At 49.2% G+C, this 14,314-nt stretch overlaps 1 protein-coding gene across 1 annotated transcript; it reads right to left on the bottom strand.

The window, feature by feature from the left end:
• Positions 1-7,319: 7,319 nt before the first annotated feature.
• On the bottom strand, positions 7,320-14,314 carry LOC149288752 (lysophospholipid acyltransferase 5-like). The gene is made up of 12 exons (XM_089491579.1): positions 14,221-14,314; positions 13,121-13,228; positions 11,874-11,980; positions 10,547-10,640; positions 10,224-10,261; positions 9,261-9,439; positions 9,062-9,170; positions 8,763-8,849; positions 8,151-8,317; positions 7,920-8,067; positions 7,646-7,804; positions 7,320-7,436 (listed from the first exon to the last, which is right to left on the bottom strand). The coding sequence occupies exons 1-12, from the start codon at positions 14,312-14,314 to the stop codon at positions 7,320-7,322; spliced, it is 1,407 nt and encodes a 468-aa protein (XP_089347705.1).

Here is a 14,314-nt window from a genome sequence, read left to right as displayed (position 1 = left end):
GGTTACTCTCTGCAAATAAAAATTACATGGAAAATTGGCAGCGATGTCCTGCACGTACTGGTTTGGGGTGCAATATACAGAAATGGTATTTATTCCAAACTAAGGATCAGACAAATTTTTTTACCGGTGGCTTATAAAAATGACACGTCAATACTGAGAGAAGTGGTAGATAAGTGGAACAGCCTCCCAGCAGAAGCGGTAGAGGCTAATACAGTGAGGGGATTTAAACATGCATGGGATAGACATACGGCTCCTGAATCTAAGACGAGACCAAGGACTGATTAAGGTTTAAGACTTTACAGCAAGAGAAACAGGGGCCGATCTGCCTGTAGGTTCCTCGCCCTCGCATCGGGGTCAGCTGGGACGGGGAGGGGGGCTGCAACACATTAGGGGGAAATGGTAAATACTGGAGGATCTATGTTCCAAAAACCTCCTATCCATAGAGGAATGAGGGGGAGCTGACACACAGGGGCAGGTGGTAGTCACACACACTGAGGGGATGGCTGTTACCTGTAATGCTCCTGGTGACAGATCCACTCACTCTGTGACAGTCTAGTCCCAGGAGCTGTCTGTCTCTTGCTGTGCTTCTGTCGTTCTCTAGATGTAGGTTTCCCTGCCTGTCTCCCTCTTTCTTTTTCCTACGTCTCTTTTTCTCCCAGTCTGTCTCTTCCTAAGTCTTTCTGTCTGTCTGTCTCTCCTTGTGTCTCTGTCTCTTCCTGGGTGTCTCGCAGTCAGAGTTCAGGGGGAGGAGCTACTCTTAAAGGGACAGGACCCCGCTCGGCAGCCTGTGACTCCTGCACTCAGTGAGGGGCGGGGCCTGCAGCCGGCGTTTGTTTATGCATCTAATAAACAGAATGCAACAATGTATCCGGCTCATTGTACGAAATGTTAACCTCTGCAGTGCCAAGCCACAGGCTATACTCAAACACCAGCATGCAGAGATATAGAAATCATTGGGCTGATAATAGCTGTACACACAGACTCACAATAAGGGGCAGCTAATAACACACAGAAGTGTAATAATAATAATAATAATAACATTCATAATCTCTAGATTGTAAGCTTATTTGAGCCAGGCCCTTGTCACCTGTTGTTTCTATAATTCATCTTGTTATGTTATAAACTACTTGTTATATCCCGTCTACCCATTGTACAGAAATGCGGAATCTGATGGTGCTATATAAAACAAATAATAAATCATATAATAATAGTATACTTAGAGGCAATGACAGAGTTGGTTAGATTTAAGTTACCATTTGCATTCTCATTTTTTAAAAGTAGCACCATATAGAAAAATTACAGGACAATTACAGGCTCCCCTCTAGGTTGAAACAAAGTTTATGACTTGTATTGGTCCATTAACCAATCCACTCCTAGAATGCAGCAGTAGAGCTCCTATTGGCTGGTTAAAACGGTGAGCAGGGTTTCATGCCCTTATCATTCCTCTGCATGCCCTGGGCTTTCTACCGGCCTCATAGAGATACATGTGTTATTACACTGCCATCTGGTGGTGTTTGGCACGTTGATAATAAGTTGGTTCTAACACCTTATCTTATATAGTATATATATATATATATATACCGTATATATATATATATATATACCGTATATATATATATATATATATATATATATATATATATATATATATATATATATATATATATATATATATATATATGCATTTTATTCATCTGTTGTTGAGGTTCCATTGCATTTGTTTTCTGGGGGTTGGTTGAAAACATATTCATACACTCCCTACTCCTCCAGACACAGAGCACGCAGGTAGTTTGAGTTTGAGTTTGTGGATTAAAAGAAACTGGCCAGGGGAAACAGGGCTTCACCTAGAATCTCCAAGTCAAATCCAGTAAGTTCCTTATAATACTTCACTGCGGTAAACAATAGAATGGATCAGTCTTAATCACACAGTGGGACTCAGGAAAGTCTATGGAGGAATGGACTTCATTAGCATTACCATAAAGATGACTTAGATTCAGGAGCCGTATGTCTATCCCATGCATGTTTAACCTCTCACTGTATTACCCTCTACTGCTTCTGGGAGGTTGTTCCATCGATCAACCACTATGTACTCAGGGGCGGACTGGGCCGGGGGGCAGGGGGGCAATTGCCCCCCAGGCCGCCCTAAATCCGGGCCGGTGGGCCGGACGGACGAGCATTCAATGCGGCTGTGGCCGCAAAGTTAAAAACTAAGCGGCCGCGAGCAGGATTGAATGCGGCCGTCATGCGTACCTGGCGTGGGGGGGAGGGGGGCGGTCCGCCCCGGCTGCCGCTCATCTGAGGGGTGCCACCATGCCGGCACGCCTTCAGAAACGATGCGCGCGGCACAACATTGAAGCCACGCCCACCGTCTTCCGCGCTCAGTGCACAGGAAGGACAGGAAGAAGAAGAAGAGGAGGAGGAGGAAAAGTGAGAGTGAAAGAAGAAAAGGTAGGAAAGAGTGGATTAGTAAGTGTGTGAGAGTGATGGGTGTTATGCTGAATGTAAGTGTGTGAGAGTGATGGGTGTTATGCTGAATGTAAGTGTGTGAGAGTGATGGGTGTTATGCTGAATGTAAGTGTGTGAGAGTGATGGGTGTTATGCTGAATGTAAGTGTGTGAGAGTGATGGGTGTTATGCTGAATGTAAGTGTGTGAGAGTTATGGGTGTTATGCTGAATGTAAGTGTGTGAGAGTTATGGGTGTTATGCTGAATGTAAGTGTGTGAGAGTGATGGGTGTTATGCTGAATGTAAGTGTGTGAGAGTGATGGGTGTTATGCTGAATGTGTGTGAGAGTGATGTGTGTTATGCTGAATGTTTGTGAATGAGGGTTTCAGATAGCATGGATGCGTAAGTGTTGGGGGATAGCTTGGCATAGGGAGTCCGTAATCACATTCCTTTCATGCCCAGATTCCAGCATGTAGTGGCTGCCTAGGCATGATAGGAGTGTGATTGCTGTTATAAATTATTTTTTGGTCCAACTTCGGTGTGTTAACACTTTTATTGGACAGAATAATTCAATGACAGTATTAATATATATATATATATATATAATTGCAAACAGCAATCACACTCCTATCATGCTAAGTCAGCCAGCACATGCTAGAACCTGGGCATGATAGGATTGTGATTGTTGTTATATATATGTGTGTTTGTGTGTATATATATGTTAATATTGTTGTTGATTTTTTTGTCTAATTTTGGTGTTACTTTTAATAAAGTATTTTAAAGGTTTTTTTTTTTTTTCAGTTTTGGCCAAGTGAACGCTGAATTTTTAGTTTCAGTCCAGAATTTTCATTTCGTTGCATCCCTACTATATCAATGTTTGGCTTAGTATATAGTGATAGGGGTTGTCAGTGTCTGGCTCAATGTATAGGCACACATTGACGGTGGTACCGCATAATCCCTAAGCATATAATGATAACAGTTATGCTGTACCCCTGTCAATGTTTGCCTAACCATAGAAACTATGCAGTTTTAAAGTGTGTGTGTGTGGGGGGGTGCCACATACAGGGTCTGCCACAGGTGCCAAATACTCTAGGTACCCCCCTGCATCATGCGGCAGTCAGACCCAACGGCCATGCCTCAGCTCCTCTTCCCACGTCTTAAAAGTGGTGGGATGAAGAGCTGAGGCATGCGGTGCGTGCACGCCGGCCACTTTAATTTCATTAGGCGCTGGTGGAGTGACTGCCGCACGACGGCCGCTTTCAATGTCGCTCACAGCCGCTTTGATGGTGCAACGGGCCAGTTGACTAGACTTGCCCCCCAGGCCTTAGGCTGCCAGCCCTCCCCTGTATGTACTTCCTTCATTGTTCCATGTGGAGACAGCAGACAGTGTGACACGCTGGCTTCATGGCGCTTGAGTTTATCTTCTGTCACCTGACCGCAGACAACCTCACCAGTGTGTTGGCCCGCGATACAGGAGCGATTGTGCAATGCCCCCCCCCCAACTTATACAAAGAAAATACGTTCCAAGACTCACATTTTACATGTAGCCGGATCCCCCCCTACTACAACAGTCCAGAGGAAGACATAAGGTCAGCTGCCAGGACTGGCTTGGAAAATTTGGGATTGCTGGCACCTATGTAGATTTGGAAAATGGCTGGACGGTCACCGACACGATCGGACCACCTAGTCGCATTCCTGAAAGGGAGGGCTCCGGGTAGCTGGACTCTCACACGCTGGACATTATCGATCAGGGCAGGAATTCTACGCATCCAGTAACCGGCCCCTGCGGACACCGGAGCGCGCGTGCAAGGTGTGGCCCGGGCACTTTTCCTCTATGCCAGTAGATGGCGCTGTTTCTGTAACGGGCATCGATGGATAATCAGGGATTTGTACCAAGTTCTGAGAGTTCTAATTGGGAAGAAGTCCAGGTTGCCATGGAAACATCAAATGCTTGCTTCTGGCTGGATGAGATTTATTTTAGTCGATGCTCTGTGATGCAATCCTTTTATTTACGCGGATCCTGCCAGCAACATTAACCCCTTCCTCCTATATATATAGGGGCAAAAATGACCCCCGTAGCTTGGAACAGAAATACCAAGGGCAATAAACGGTACAACGAGCACATAGATATTTACAAAAAGGGGATAAAAAGTCACAATGGCGGAAGAGGGACACTCAGGAGGTATGAGAGTATATGTTCTGTTTTACTTTACTGGGAGGGTTGTAGATAAATGGAACAGCCTCCCAGCAGAAGTGGTAGATGCTAACATAATGAGGGAATGTAAACATGTACGGGACAGGCATAGGGCTGCGGAGGGTTAGGGTTGCTCATAGTGCTTTAATATGCATTTTTCTATATTAAACGCCCCCTTTAAATAGTTTCTTTCCCTCCTTACTTTCCAGTCCCTGCGAAACCCGCCTGTTTCCGCGTGCCGTCCCATTTTATGTTTCTTTTTCCACGATTTACCTTTTACCGATTAACGAGGACTTTGCGTTCTTTAACAGGTACGCGTTTCTGGGTTAGGTTACCGTGGAAACCTGAGCCGCCGTGGAATTTTGGGCACAGATACAATACGGCTAAAGCGATAACTCATCGCACAACGCGCTGGATTAAAAAGGCGTCACCGCAGAGAGGGTTAACGGGCACCGGGGGCATCCGTCACACCTGGATATAAACAACCGAAGTGTTAAAGGCGCCGTTCCACCTACGCTGCTGAAATGATCATTCCGAGACATTCCTAAATAAAATAAAAAAAAAGACTCTTGAATCGGGTTTAAATTTTGCCTTATTCATTATTTTTCAGGGAACACTTAATTGTCATGTGACGCAAAAGCAGGAGCTGAATGGTTGCCATAGAAACAAATACCACCTTACACTGATGGATCTGCTAAGGATCTTAAATCTATTTTTTTTCAAAAATGCCGGGTTTTCTCCACAAAGTTTGATTCTACATTGGGGTCTATTCACTAACGTTGGTTTGTATGTTTTGCTAAAGATGGAGAAAGAATCCCAACATATAATAAAATCCACGCAAAAAAAAACAAAACAAAAAAAAAAAAAAACCCCTTAAAAATAATATAAATGACATTTAAAAATGAACTATAATTAACTAAAATTAGAAAAATATTAGCCCAAGAGAAGATCGGTACTTTTTGATACTTTTCATTGGCCAAGCACAGAAAACGCAGTCATGTTAGATTTCCGGGCTTCAGGGGTCTCTTTTTTTCCATTGCTTTCCATCTCAAGGAGAGACCTCTGAGGTACCAAAGCGTACATTTTTTTTTATGGTGACCCAAAAAAGCTATTAACCTCAACTAGAGAAGCCACTCTAACCCTTCCATAAAGCCGACGGATCCTCCTAAATTCCACTCATACTCCCCCTTTTTGAGGTTTTATTGCCCCGTGGTGCCCTTCTACTCCAGTCTTATGTTTTTAACTATTCACATTCTGGTTTCACACCAAAAAAACCAAAACATATGACCCCAAAGAGACCAAAAGATATTTTTTTTTCCAGGGCATGCTGATTACTAACTCCAGAACGAATAAACCCCGTCAGGCACTTGTTCCTACGCAGGACTCGTAAATCTCCCGGCCGCGAGAGGAATTAATTTGTGGCACACATGGGGTTAACTGGCAGAGTGCTTTATTGCAGCTCTAGGACACAAAGTGACTTAAAAAAAGGCTGCTGTCCAGATGTGTCATCACGTGACGGCGTTAACCAATCAACACCAACGATCCGGGAGCCACCACTGGCTAAGGCTGCGATGATGGGCGAGAAACCCATTTTACCACCCCCCCCCCCCCCGGGGCGTTCCATTTGCTCCGGACGTGGGTAAGTGCGTGCGACCCCCAGGTCGGTGGTTCCAGACGGACGTCTCTGTTGCCCCCAGTAGAGTAGAGTTAGTAACGGCCCCCCGGAGTTTGAGAGGCTCAGATCCAGACCTCGGAGCCCTTCGTGGCACACGGGGCAAAAGGGGGTTACTAATCCGTACTATTAGCTGCCCCGTGAAACAAACCAAGTGCCCCCTGCAGACTGTTGTGCGAAAGAGTGTTTTTGGGGAAAAAAAAACAACTTAAAAAGCTCAAGTAGATGCGTCCGGGAAACATCCCAAACAGTAGAAAAGTCTAAAAAATGGGAACCCCCCCCACATTCCTGCAGGGCTGTCCGCAGCGGCAGTCAGTTTTTTTTTAATTTAAAAAAAAAAAAAAAAAGAATCAGCAATTTTCATTAACCCCGGCAGTGTTTTCTCCCAATTCCCAGAGTGGTCCGTGGTCATCCCCTCGCACGGCCCGGAAGGAGCCTTTCCGGGGAACACGTCGAATATCGGAGGGAGACGAGCGGCGTACAATCTGAGCAGAGAAAACATCACAGAGTATTAACGGAAACGGAGGCAAAACGGTTACAGATTCCCGGGACGGGACGGGGGGGGGGGATACCGGCAGCGACCCAGCAAAGCACGGGAGACGGAGAGAGAGGGGCGGGAGAGAAGAGAGAAGGAGAGGGGGACGGGAGAGAAGGAGAGGGGGACGGGAGAGAGCTTTAAATACATAAAGGGATTTAACAAAGGAGAGGAGGGGAGTTTATTTTAGAGGGTCAGAGATGTAATGTAAGGAAGATTTACTTTACTTGAGAGGGTAGTGGAACAGCCTCCCAGCAGAAGTGGTAGAGGTTAATACAGTGAGGGTATTAAACATGATAGACATACGGCTCCTGAATCTAAGACAAGGTTTGAGTCTTTACAGCAGGTGAAACGGGGCTGATTGGGGCCGATCTGACATTAGATTCTATGTTTCTAACACACAGTGGGTTAAATCCGGCTGTAACCGGGGAAACAAAACGTTCAAGCGAAGGAGATGTTTACCGTGGAGCGCGGTCACTGGGATTTCTGGAGCTTTTCTTTCTTTTGCACCAGGACCGTGCGAAGATAAGGCAGCACGAAGAGCAGCAATAAGAAAACGACGTGGCCAATGAAATAGACCGAGGAGTACACCTGGCGAGGAAGGAGAGGAGAGTCACGGCGGCCGAAACACCTGAGGTAACGCCATTAATATCTGCGGATCAGCTGGAAAGCTCTGCGTCCTAAATGACCCTTAAAGCAGGACCCGGTCCCACTGCTGCAGGGGGCCACGGAGGCCAAAACCAGCACGCCCCACAAAGGGCCACGCGAGGAAGAGAGCGTGAGCTCACGCCTCATCTCACCTTGATCCACTTGTCCCAGGTGAAAAGGCAAAATGGCACCAGCGGATATCCCATGAAGAACCAGTGGAAGAACTGCTGGACGACGTAGAAGACGGGGCGCAGGAGGGGCACGGAGCAGATCCGGCTGAGCAGGGGGCTGTCTCTCACCAGCTCCATCGCCTGAGGAGAGAGGGAGGAGGGCAGGGATTAAAGGGAGGAGGAGAGGGCAGGGGAACACGAAGAAAGAGAGGAGCCGATGAGGAGCACGGAGCGCCCCCTCTCTCTCTCTCCTCACCTGTTTTTCCACCATGACAATGAGAAACTCCAGAGAGAAGCAGACGAGGTATCCGGAGTGCATGCCGTGCCATATCGCCAGGAAGAAGAGGGCCGTCGCCTGGGACACGGCCTTGTTGCCCAAGAAACGGAGCCGTTTAAAGACGTATCTGACGGGACGGAAGGAAAGACGGCCGATGAACCAACCGTTAAGGACAGTCATGTGACCCGACGGTAACCCCCGACCCCTCACCTTGCAACCCAGTCATTGGTGTTGGTATTGAAGCTGCTGATGGTTCCAGTGAAGAGGGGCGTGGTCTCAAACAGCCACACCTTCATGTTGGCGCATGCGTTCCAGCGGGGCCGCCCCGTCTCGTCTCTCCCGTTATAGCCTAAGCCAGACAGAATGCAGACGCCTTCCTGCGCGATCAAAGGAGCAGATCTATCAATCAGGCGATGTGAACACGCGCGGGACACACACACACACACACGACACCGATTAACGGTCTTTACAGCGGGAGAACCAGGCGACTAGATGGGGGCCGATCTGCCGGCAGATTCTAGGGTTCTGTCTTAACAATGGAACGCTTCAGTGGATAAAAAAAAACAAAAACAAAAAAAAAAAACATACTTTGTTCATCAGCTTTGGGGTATAATCGTGAAATTTGCGCTGCCTTTCGTATTAAAGAACATTTATGTACACTGTGCACCGTTATGGCACGCCGAGACCGTGGCCCCCCCGTACGCCGAGACCGTGGCCCCGGGCACGGTATATACTCCACGGGGCACGGTATATACTCCACGGGGCACGGTATATACTCCACGGGGCACGGTATATACTCCACGGGGCACGGTATATACTCACCGTCACCAGCCAGCACGTCACGTATTTATAGAGAGTCACTTTGCCCCAGATGGTCATGTACATGCAGCGGTACCAGAACGGCTGGCTCTACGAGAGGGCAAAACGAGAAGAAAATTCAGGCGCAGAAGATCACATGGTTGGGAAATGCGCCCCCGGGGTCACTTTTACTCCCCATACCCAATGCCACCCCCCTGCCACCGAACCGGTTCGCCAGGTTCGAACCGGTATACCAGGTCCGTATCCCAACCAATAACAATCCTCGGTAATCCTCCCAACGAACGCACTCTTCACGCACTCACCGCGTACTCTTCGCTCAGGAAGTAGTTATCGGGCAGGTACGGCCCGAACACCATGTAGATGACCAGGGTGCAAAGGCCGAGGGAAAGGCGCTCCATGGCCGGCTTTACGCTGTGGACGGAGAGAGACGGGAGGTCGGCGACTCGGTGCGGAGGGAGAGGTTTTTTTTTTTTTTTTTGCCTCACAGGACTCGGCTCTTACCAGTTTGGCTTCTGCCCTTCAACGTCGGTCATCTCCCCATTCACAAGTTTCAAGTAGCTGCACATGGAGAACTGCGGCCCCACTAAAAAGCCGCCGTAATAATACGAGAAGCCGCAGACCTCCAGCAAAGTGGGCACCCGAGGCACGATGTGGAGCTGCTGCTCTGGCGTGAGACTGGCCTGTCGGGGAGAGAAGCGGAGGGTTATATCCATGAGACTCAAACCGTGCAATGAGGGAAAAGCAAGTTGGCCCCCGTTCGGCCCCATCTAGACTGCCCCCGCTGTAAAACCTTTAATCAGTCGTTGGTTTTGGGTTAGATTCAGAAGCCACATGCCTACCCCATCCATGTTTAAATCCCCTCATCCACCACTTCTGCTGGGAGGCTGATCCCCTTATCTTCCACCCTCTCAGTAAATTTAAAAAAAAAAGTTTGAGAGATTTGCTGTTATCCATGTTTTGGGGCAGGGGTAAACTAGCCTCCGCCAGGCTGCAGTGTGCGGGGGGGTATTTTAACCTGTCCTGGGAATGATCTCTACCTGTGACAGATACATTATCACTATACTACCTCTGGTTACCTATTAATTATAAACAAATAAGATACGATGGGTTAGGGATCAGTGGGTCCAAGGGGCAAAGTCAACGTCCTAATCAATAGCATAAAGAACAGACACGTCCCCACCCAACGCCAACACAGTCCTTCCCATAAGAGGGGCTGCACGGCACAGCGGGGGGGGTACAACAAATTCTAAATCCGAGGAACGGGAGGAGAGTCGCACTCAACGGACGGGCGAGCCGCCAAAGGAGATGCCCCGTGAGTGTCGGAGGGAAACGTTAGACCGCTGGCTCGGCTCCAGCACAGGATCTGTTGGACGCGCTAATCGCTTAACAGATCTCATGAAACGGCAGGTGCGGCCAGACCCGGATCGATGGCGGCTCAACCTTCTTACAACTCGTGCTGCTCACCTTGTCTTTCCCGCCGTCATAATAATCGAACACGAGTCCTACGGAAGAGAGAGAGAGAGATGGGAGACACTGGACTGCTGCCCCTACAGTCACGTGGCCCTCTGCCCCTACAGTCACGTGGCCCTCTGCCCCTACAGTCACGTGACCCGTCATCCCACCCAATCCAACCCAAGACGTGGACAATCATAGGAAATAATAACGCGGATAGCTAGCGGTAGAGTTTGGGGAGCTTTGCCAGACCTTGCCTATTCCAGCCACGTCCGACCACCAGGACTCCTATGAACCTTCTCCCCGCAGCGAATGATTCAAACACTGACACTTACCTATGAGTTTGAGTGTGAGTACGCAGTGCGGCATTGTCCATTTGATATCGTAATTATCGGTGGCCGTGTAATAGTAACCAGAAAGCAGGTATGCCTGTGAACAGAGAGATTATACGCAAACATCTTAGTTGGATCTATACCCGGCTGTTCATAGCGAGGGTTAAAATAAATCCGACATCATTATTATTATTTGACGGGATCTCCACCAACATTAAGAAATTACCTGGCCGTGAAAATGGGGCGAGACGATTTTTAAACAAAATGGCGTAGATCCCTTTAAAGGGACACTCCAGTGTGCTTTGCAGAATCTCCCCAAATCCATTTGCCCCTTTTCTTACCCCCCCAGCTAAATGCCCCCGATGTAATCACCTCCAGTCTGCACCATGTCTGGTGAACGTAGTGCGCATGTGTAAAGTCTTCCCCCTAATTTAAATGGTAGCACCTTACTGACAATAATTGGCTGCTTAAGCTGTCAATCACTGACCGGAAAGTGTTGGTATTGATTTTAATGGAGGTCATTTCCTGTCAGTGATTGACAGCTTCAAGCAGCCAATTGGTGGCAAGAAATGTCAGATCATGGAGGAGGAAGTAAGCGTTGGCAGCATGGCTGTAATTTCTATGTCCAGTACCCGTTTTCTTTTTTGGAAGAACCCATTCCTGTATAGTAGGGGTGTCTGGGACATTTAAATGTCCCTTTAAATAATTTGTGTTCTTCGTACAGTTTGACTAAAACCATGTTTAATACGAGCAAAAGCGAGCCGGGTTGTGATGCAAGAACTGCGGCTTAATGTAGCCTTTCCCGACAAGACCTCGTTTTGGTGTGCGGCCCTCCGACACATTTTACTTCCTTCCTGTTTTCGGCAGAATCTCACCAGATCTAGTTCCGGATAAAAATAATCGAGAGACCCTTTCCTATCCGGGATCAGCGGGACTCGCACCGGTCATACGTTTAATGGGATCCTAAAGGGGTCTGGGTAATGGACACCCAATCCTACCTGCTTCAGGGACATGTTCCTCATACATGGCATTCACTCTTATACTAGCCTCTTAAATTATACCCCCAAACGTACAGAGCCACTGCACTAACCTCTACTACTTCTGCTGGGAGGCTATTCCACGTATCTAACCCCCTCCCAGTAAAGAAGCCAGTAGCCTCAAATGTAGCCCTTGTGGTGCACATCACCCTATACACTGCTCCATAAACAGCAGTGAACAGCCCTGTTCCTGGCCCTCCATACACCCACCGGCACAAGCCCACTCCGAGTGGCCTCAGCCCGTTATGTATCGATCCGTTGCCGTCCTATCGTGTTCCGGGACGTTCACTCACCATTTGAAAACAGAAGCTGGTGAATACGGCCGTAACGGTTCTTCCCATGAGCCGCAGGATGAGGAAATTCAGCACGACGCAGAGTAACGAGTGATACAACTGAGACCCTGCGGGAGGAGAGAGCGGGGGAGACGACGAGAATACCGTCTTATTTCGGCTTAACCAAAACCTCATACAAGCCTAGATCAAAATACTCACGCACACACTCACGGACACGCACACACACACTCACGGACACGCACACACTCACGGACACTCACGGACACGCACACACACTTTTAGTACAGTAGAGTGAAGCACGTGTGAAAGCGCTCCCTTTAATTCCGGCAGGATCGCTCTCCAGCCACAAGAACCGTCGGAGTGTTGGAGGAAGAGGAGAAGGAAGAGGGCTGCTGCTGCTGCAGGGCTGCCTCTCCTGTTCATTCGGATGAATGTATAGTAAAGCACTCCGAGTAGGTTAGGGTTACTCAGCGCGCTTTGATACGCGTTCTTCTATACAGAGGCCGCCAGGGACATTAAACGAGTTATTTTCTTGATGCATCATTCCAATTCTCGCTACCTTTTAGGATTTAACCTCAAAAGCTGAATAATGGGTGACTATCCCTTTAAACAGCTGCCAACATTTTACATAATCATAATTGGTCCAGGGCCCTGAACACATAAGCACTGTATAATATATATATATATATATATATATATATCTTCCTGCTGTATACGGAAGGGCGGATTTATTGGCGGTGATTGACAGCCAACGACAAGCCTAGCGGGGCTTTAAAGCAGCCGTTTCCCCACCGGCTAAAGAAAGTGACCACACGGGAGAGACGCACCGTCTCAGGCGAGAAGGGCTGGTGCGTGCGGGAGGAACGCCAGCCGCGGCGCGTGCCACTCAGGGTGCGGTTGGCACAGACGCCAGCTCCTCAGAATCCGTGTGCCCTAAAGGGAAATCATCTTCCTAAAGTTTACTCACTACTCATCCACAGCTTAGAGCGCATTATCGCGCCCGTACAATAAACAGAGGTATCCGGCGAATTCTACAGAGGATCAGGCGAGATTAAGAGGAAAAGCCAAATCGCTTGCGGGTTACAGAGACTCACTCGGCCGAAGGGGGACAGATCACAGGACTTGGAGGCAGGCAGCGGGGGTGTTACCTGCTATATGGAATCTCTCATACCCCCCGGACAGATCCGTTTCCCCGCCGGGCCGCAGTAACAGCCCGCCACCCGTCATCCGTCATCCTGCAAACCTACCGAAGTTGAAGTAAGCGATGCAGAGTCCGGTCACCGTATTAAACAGGTGGATCTGAGACGGCGGCTTCTTGAAGAGGAAGTGTCTCTGAAATAAGGCCAAGGGGTATCCTGAGGGTAGAAGAAAAGAGTGTAATTAGTGCGACCCTCCATCGCCCCACTCCCCACGCTCCTTACTGCCCCACTCGTCTCTCGCCCTCCATAGTGTCCTCCCAACCACCTATTCTTTCCAGCTGAATGTCACCAACAGCCCCAGCTTGTCACAGAACAGTCCTGGCGACCTGTGGCTACCGCAGTGTCCCCTTAGCTTTCTAATTCTCTCCTGCTGCGAATAGGAAACAGGAAGCGTAAACAGAGGTGCTGCCCCTCGCCTCTCCCTCTGTACCCCGCGTCACCTCTCCCTCCGTACCCCGCGTCGCCTCTCCCTCTGTACCTCGCATCTCCGGCCTCACCTCTCCCACCACGTCACCTTTACATCCATACCCTACCCCGCGTCGCTGGCCTCACCTCTCCCTCCGTACCCCGCATCTCCTACCCCACGGCAACGGCCTCACCTCTCCCTCCAACCCCGCGTCTCCTACCCCACGGCAATGGCCTCACCTCTCCCTCCGTACCCCGCGTCACCTCTACCTCCGTACCCCACCCCGTGTCACCGACTTCACCTCTTCCCTCCGTACCCCACGGCAACGGCCTCAAATCTTCCCTCCGTACCCCACGGCAACGGCCTCACTTCTCCTGTTGTACACCGTCAGCTGCTCTTCTCCCTCACCTTTCCGTCTCTATTCCCTGTCACCTGTCCTGCTCCACTCCGTTACCCCCTCACCTGTCCTGCTCCACTCCATGCCATGCCCAGTTACCCCCCTCACCTCTCCCACTCTACCCCCTTAGACATTAGCTTATTCTTTTAGTCCGGCGCCACCATCTCTGCCCTCTGCCTTAATACCTTATCCCCCACTTTCCTTCCTCCCATTTTTCTACCAGCCACCCCCCATTTCCCTCATCCTTTCTGCACCCCTCTTCACCCTCCATCATCCCTGCCTTACCCAATCCCCGGTATCCCCAAGTTCCCCCCATTCCCGTGTACCCCCATCTCCATGCCTCACCTATAAAAATAGACAGGATCAGTCTGAGAGCCGCTTCGGAGGCCCCCAGTGCCTCCGCCACCCACTGCAGCGGGGAACCCCCGGCCGCCGCCAT

This window comes from Sceloporus occidentalis, unplaced genomic scaffold, assembly GCF_023333645.1.
Source record: "Sceloporus occidentalis isolate IW3139 unplaced genomic scaffold, rSceOcc1.0.p SCAF_50, whole genome shotgun sequence".
NCBI classification, from domain to species: domain Eukaryota; kingdom Metazoa; phylum Chordata; class Lepidosauria; order Squamata; family Phrynosomatidae; genus Sceloporus; species Sceloporus occidentalis.
This window is presented reverse-complemented; position numbering and strand designations above follow the sequence as displayed.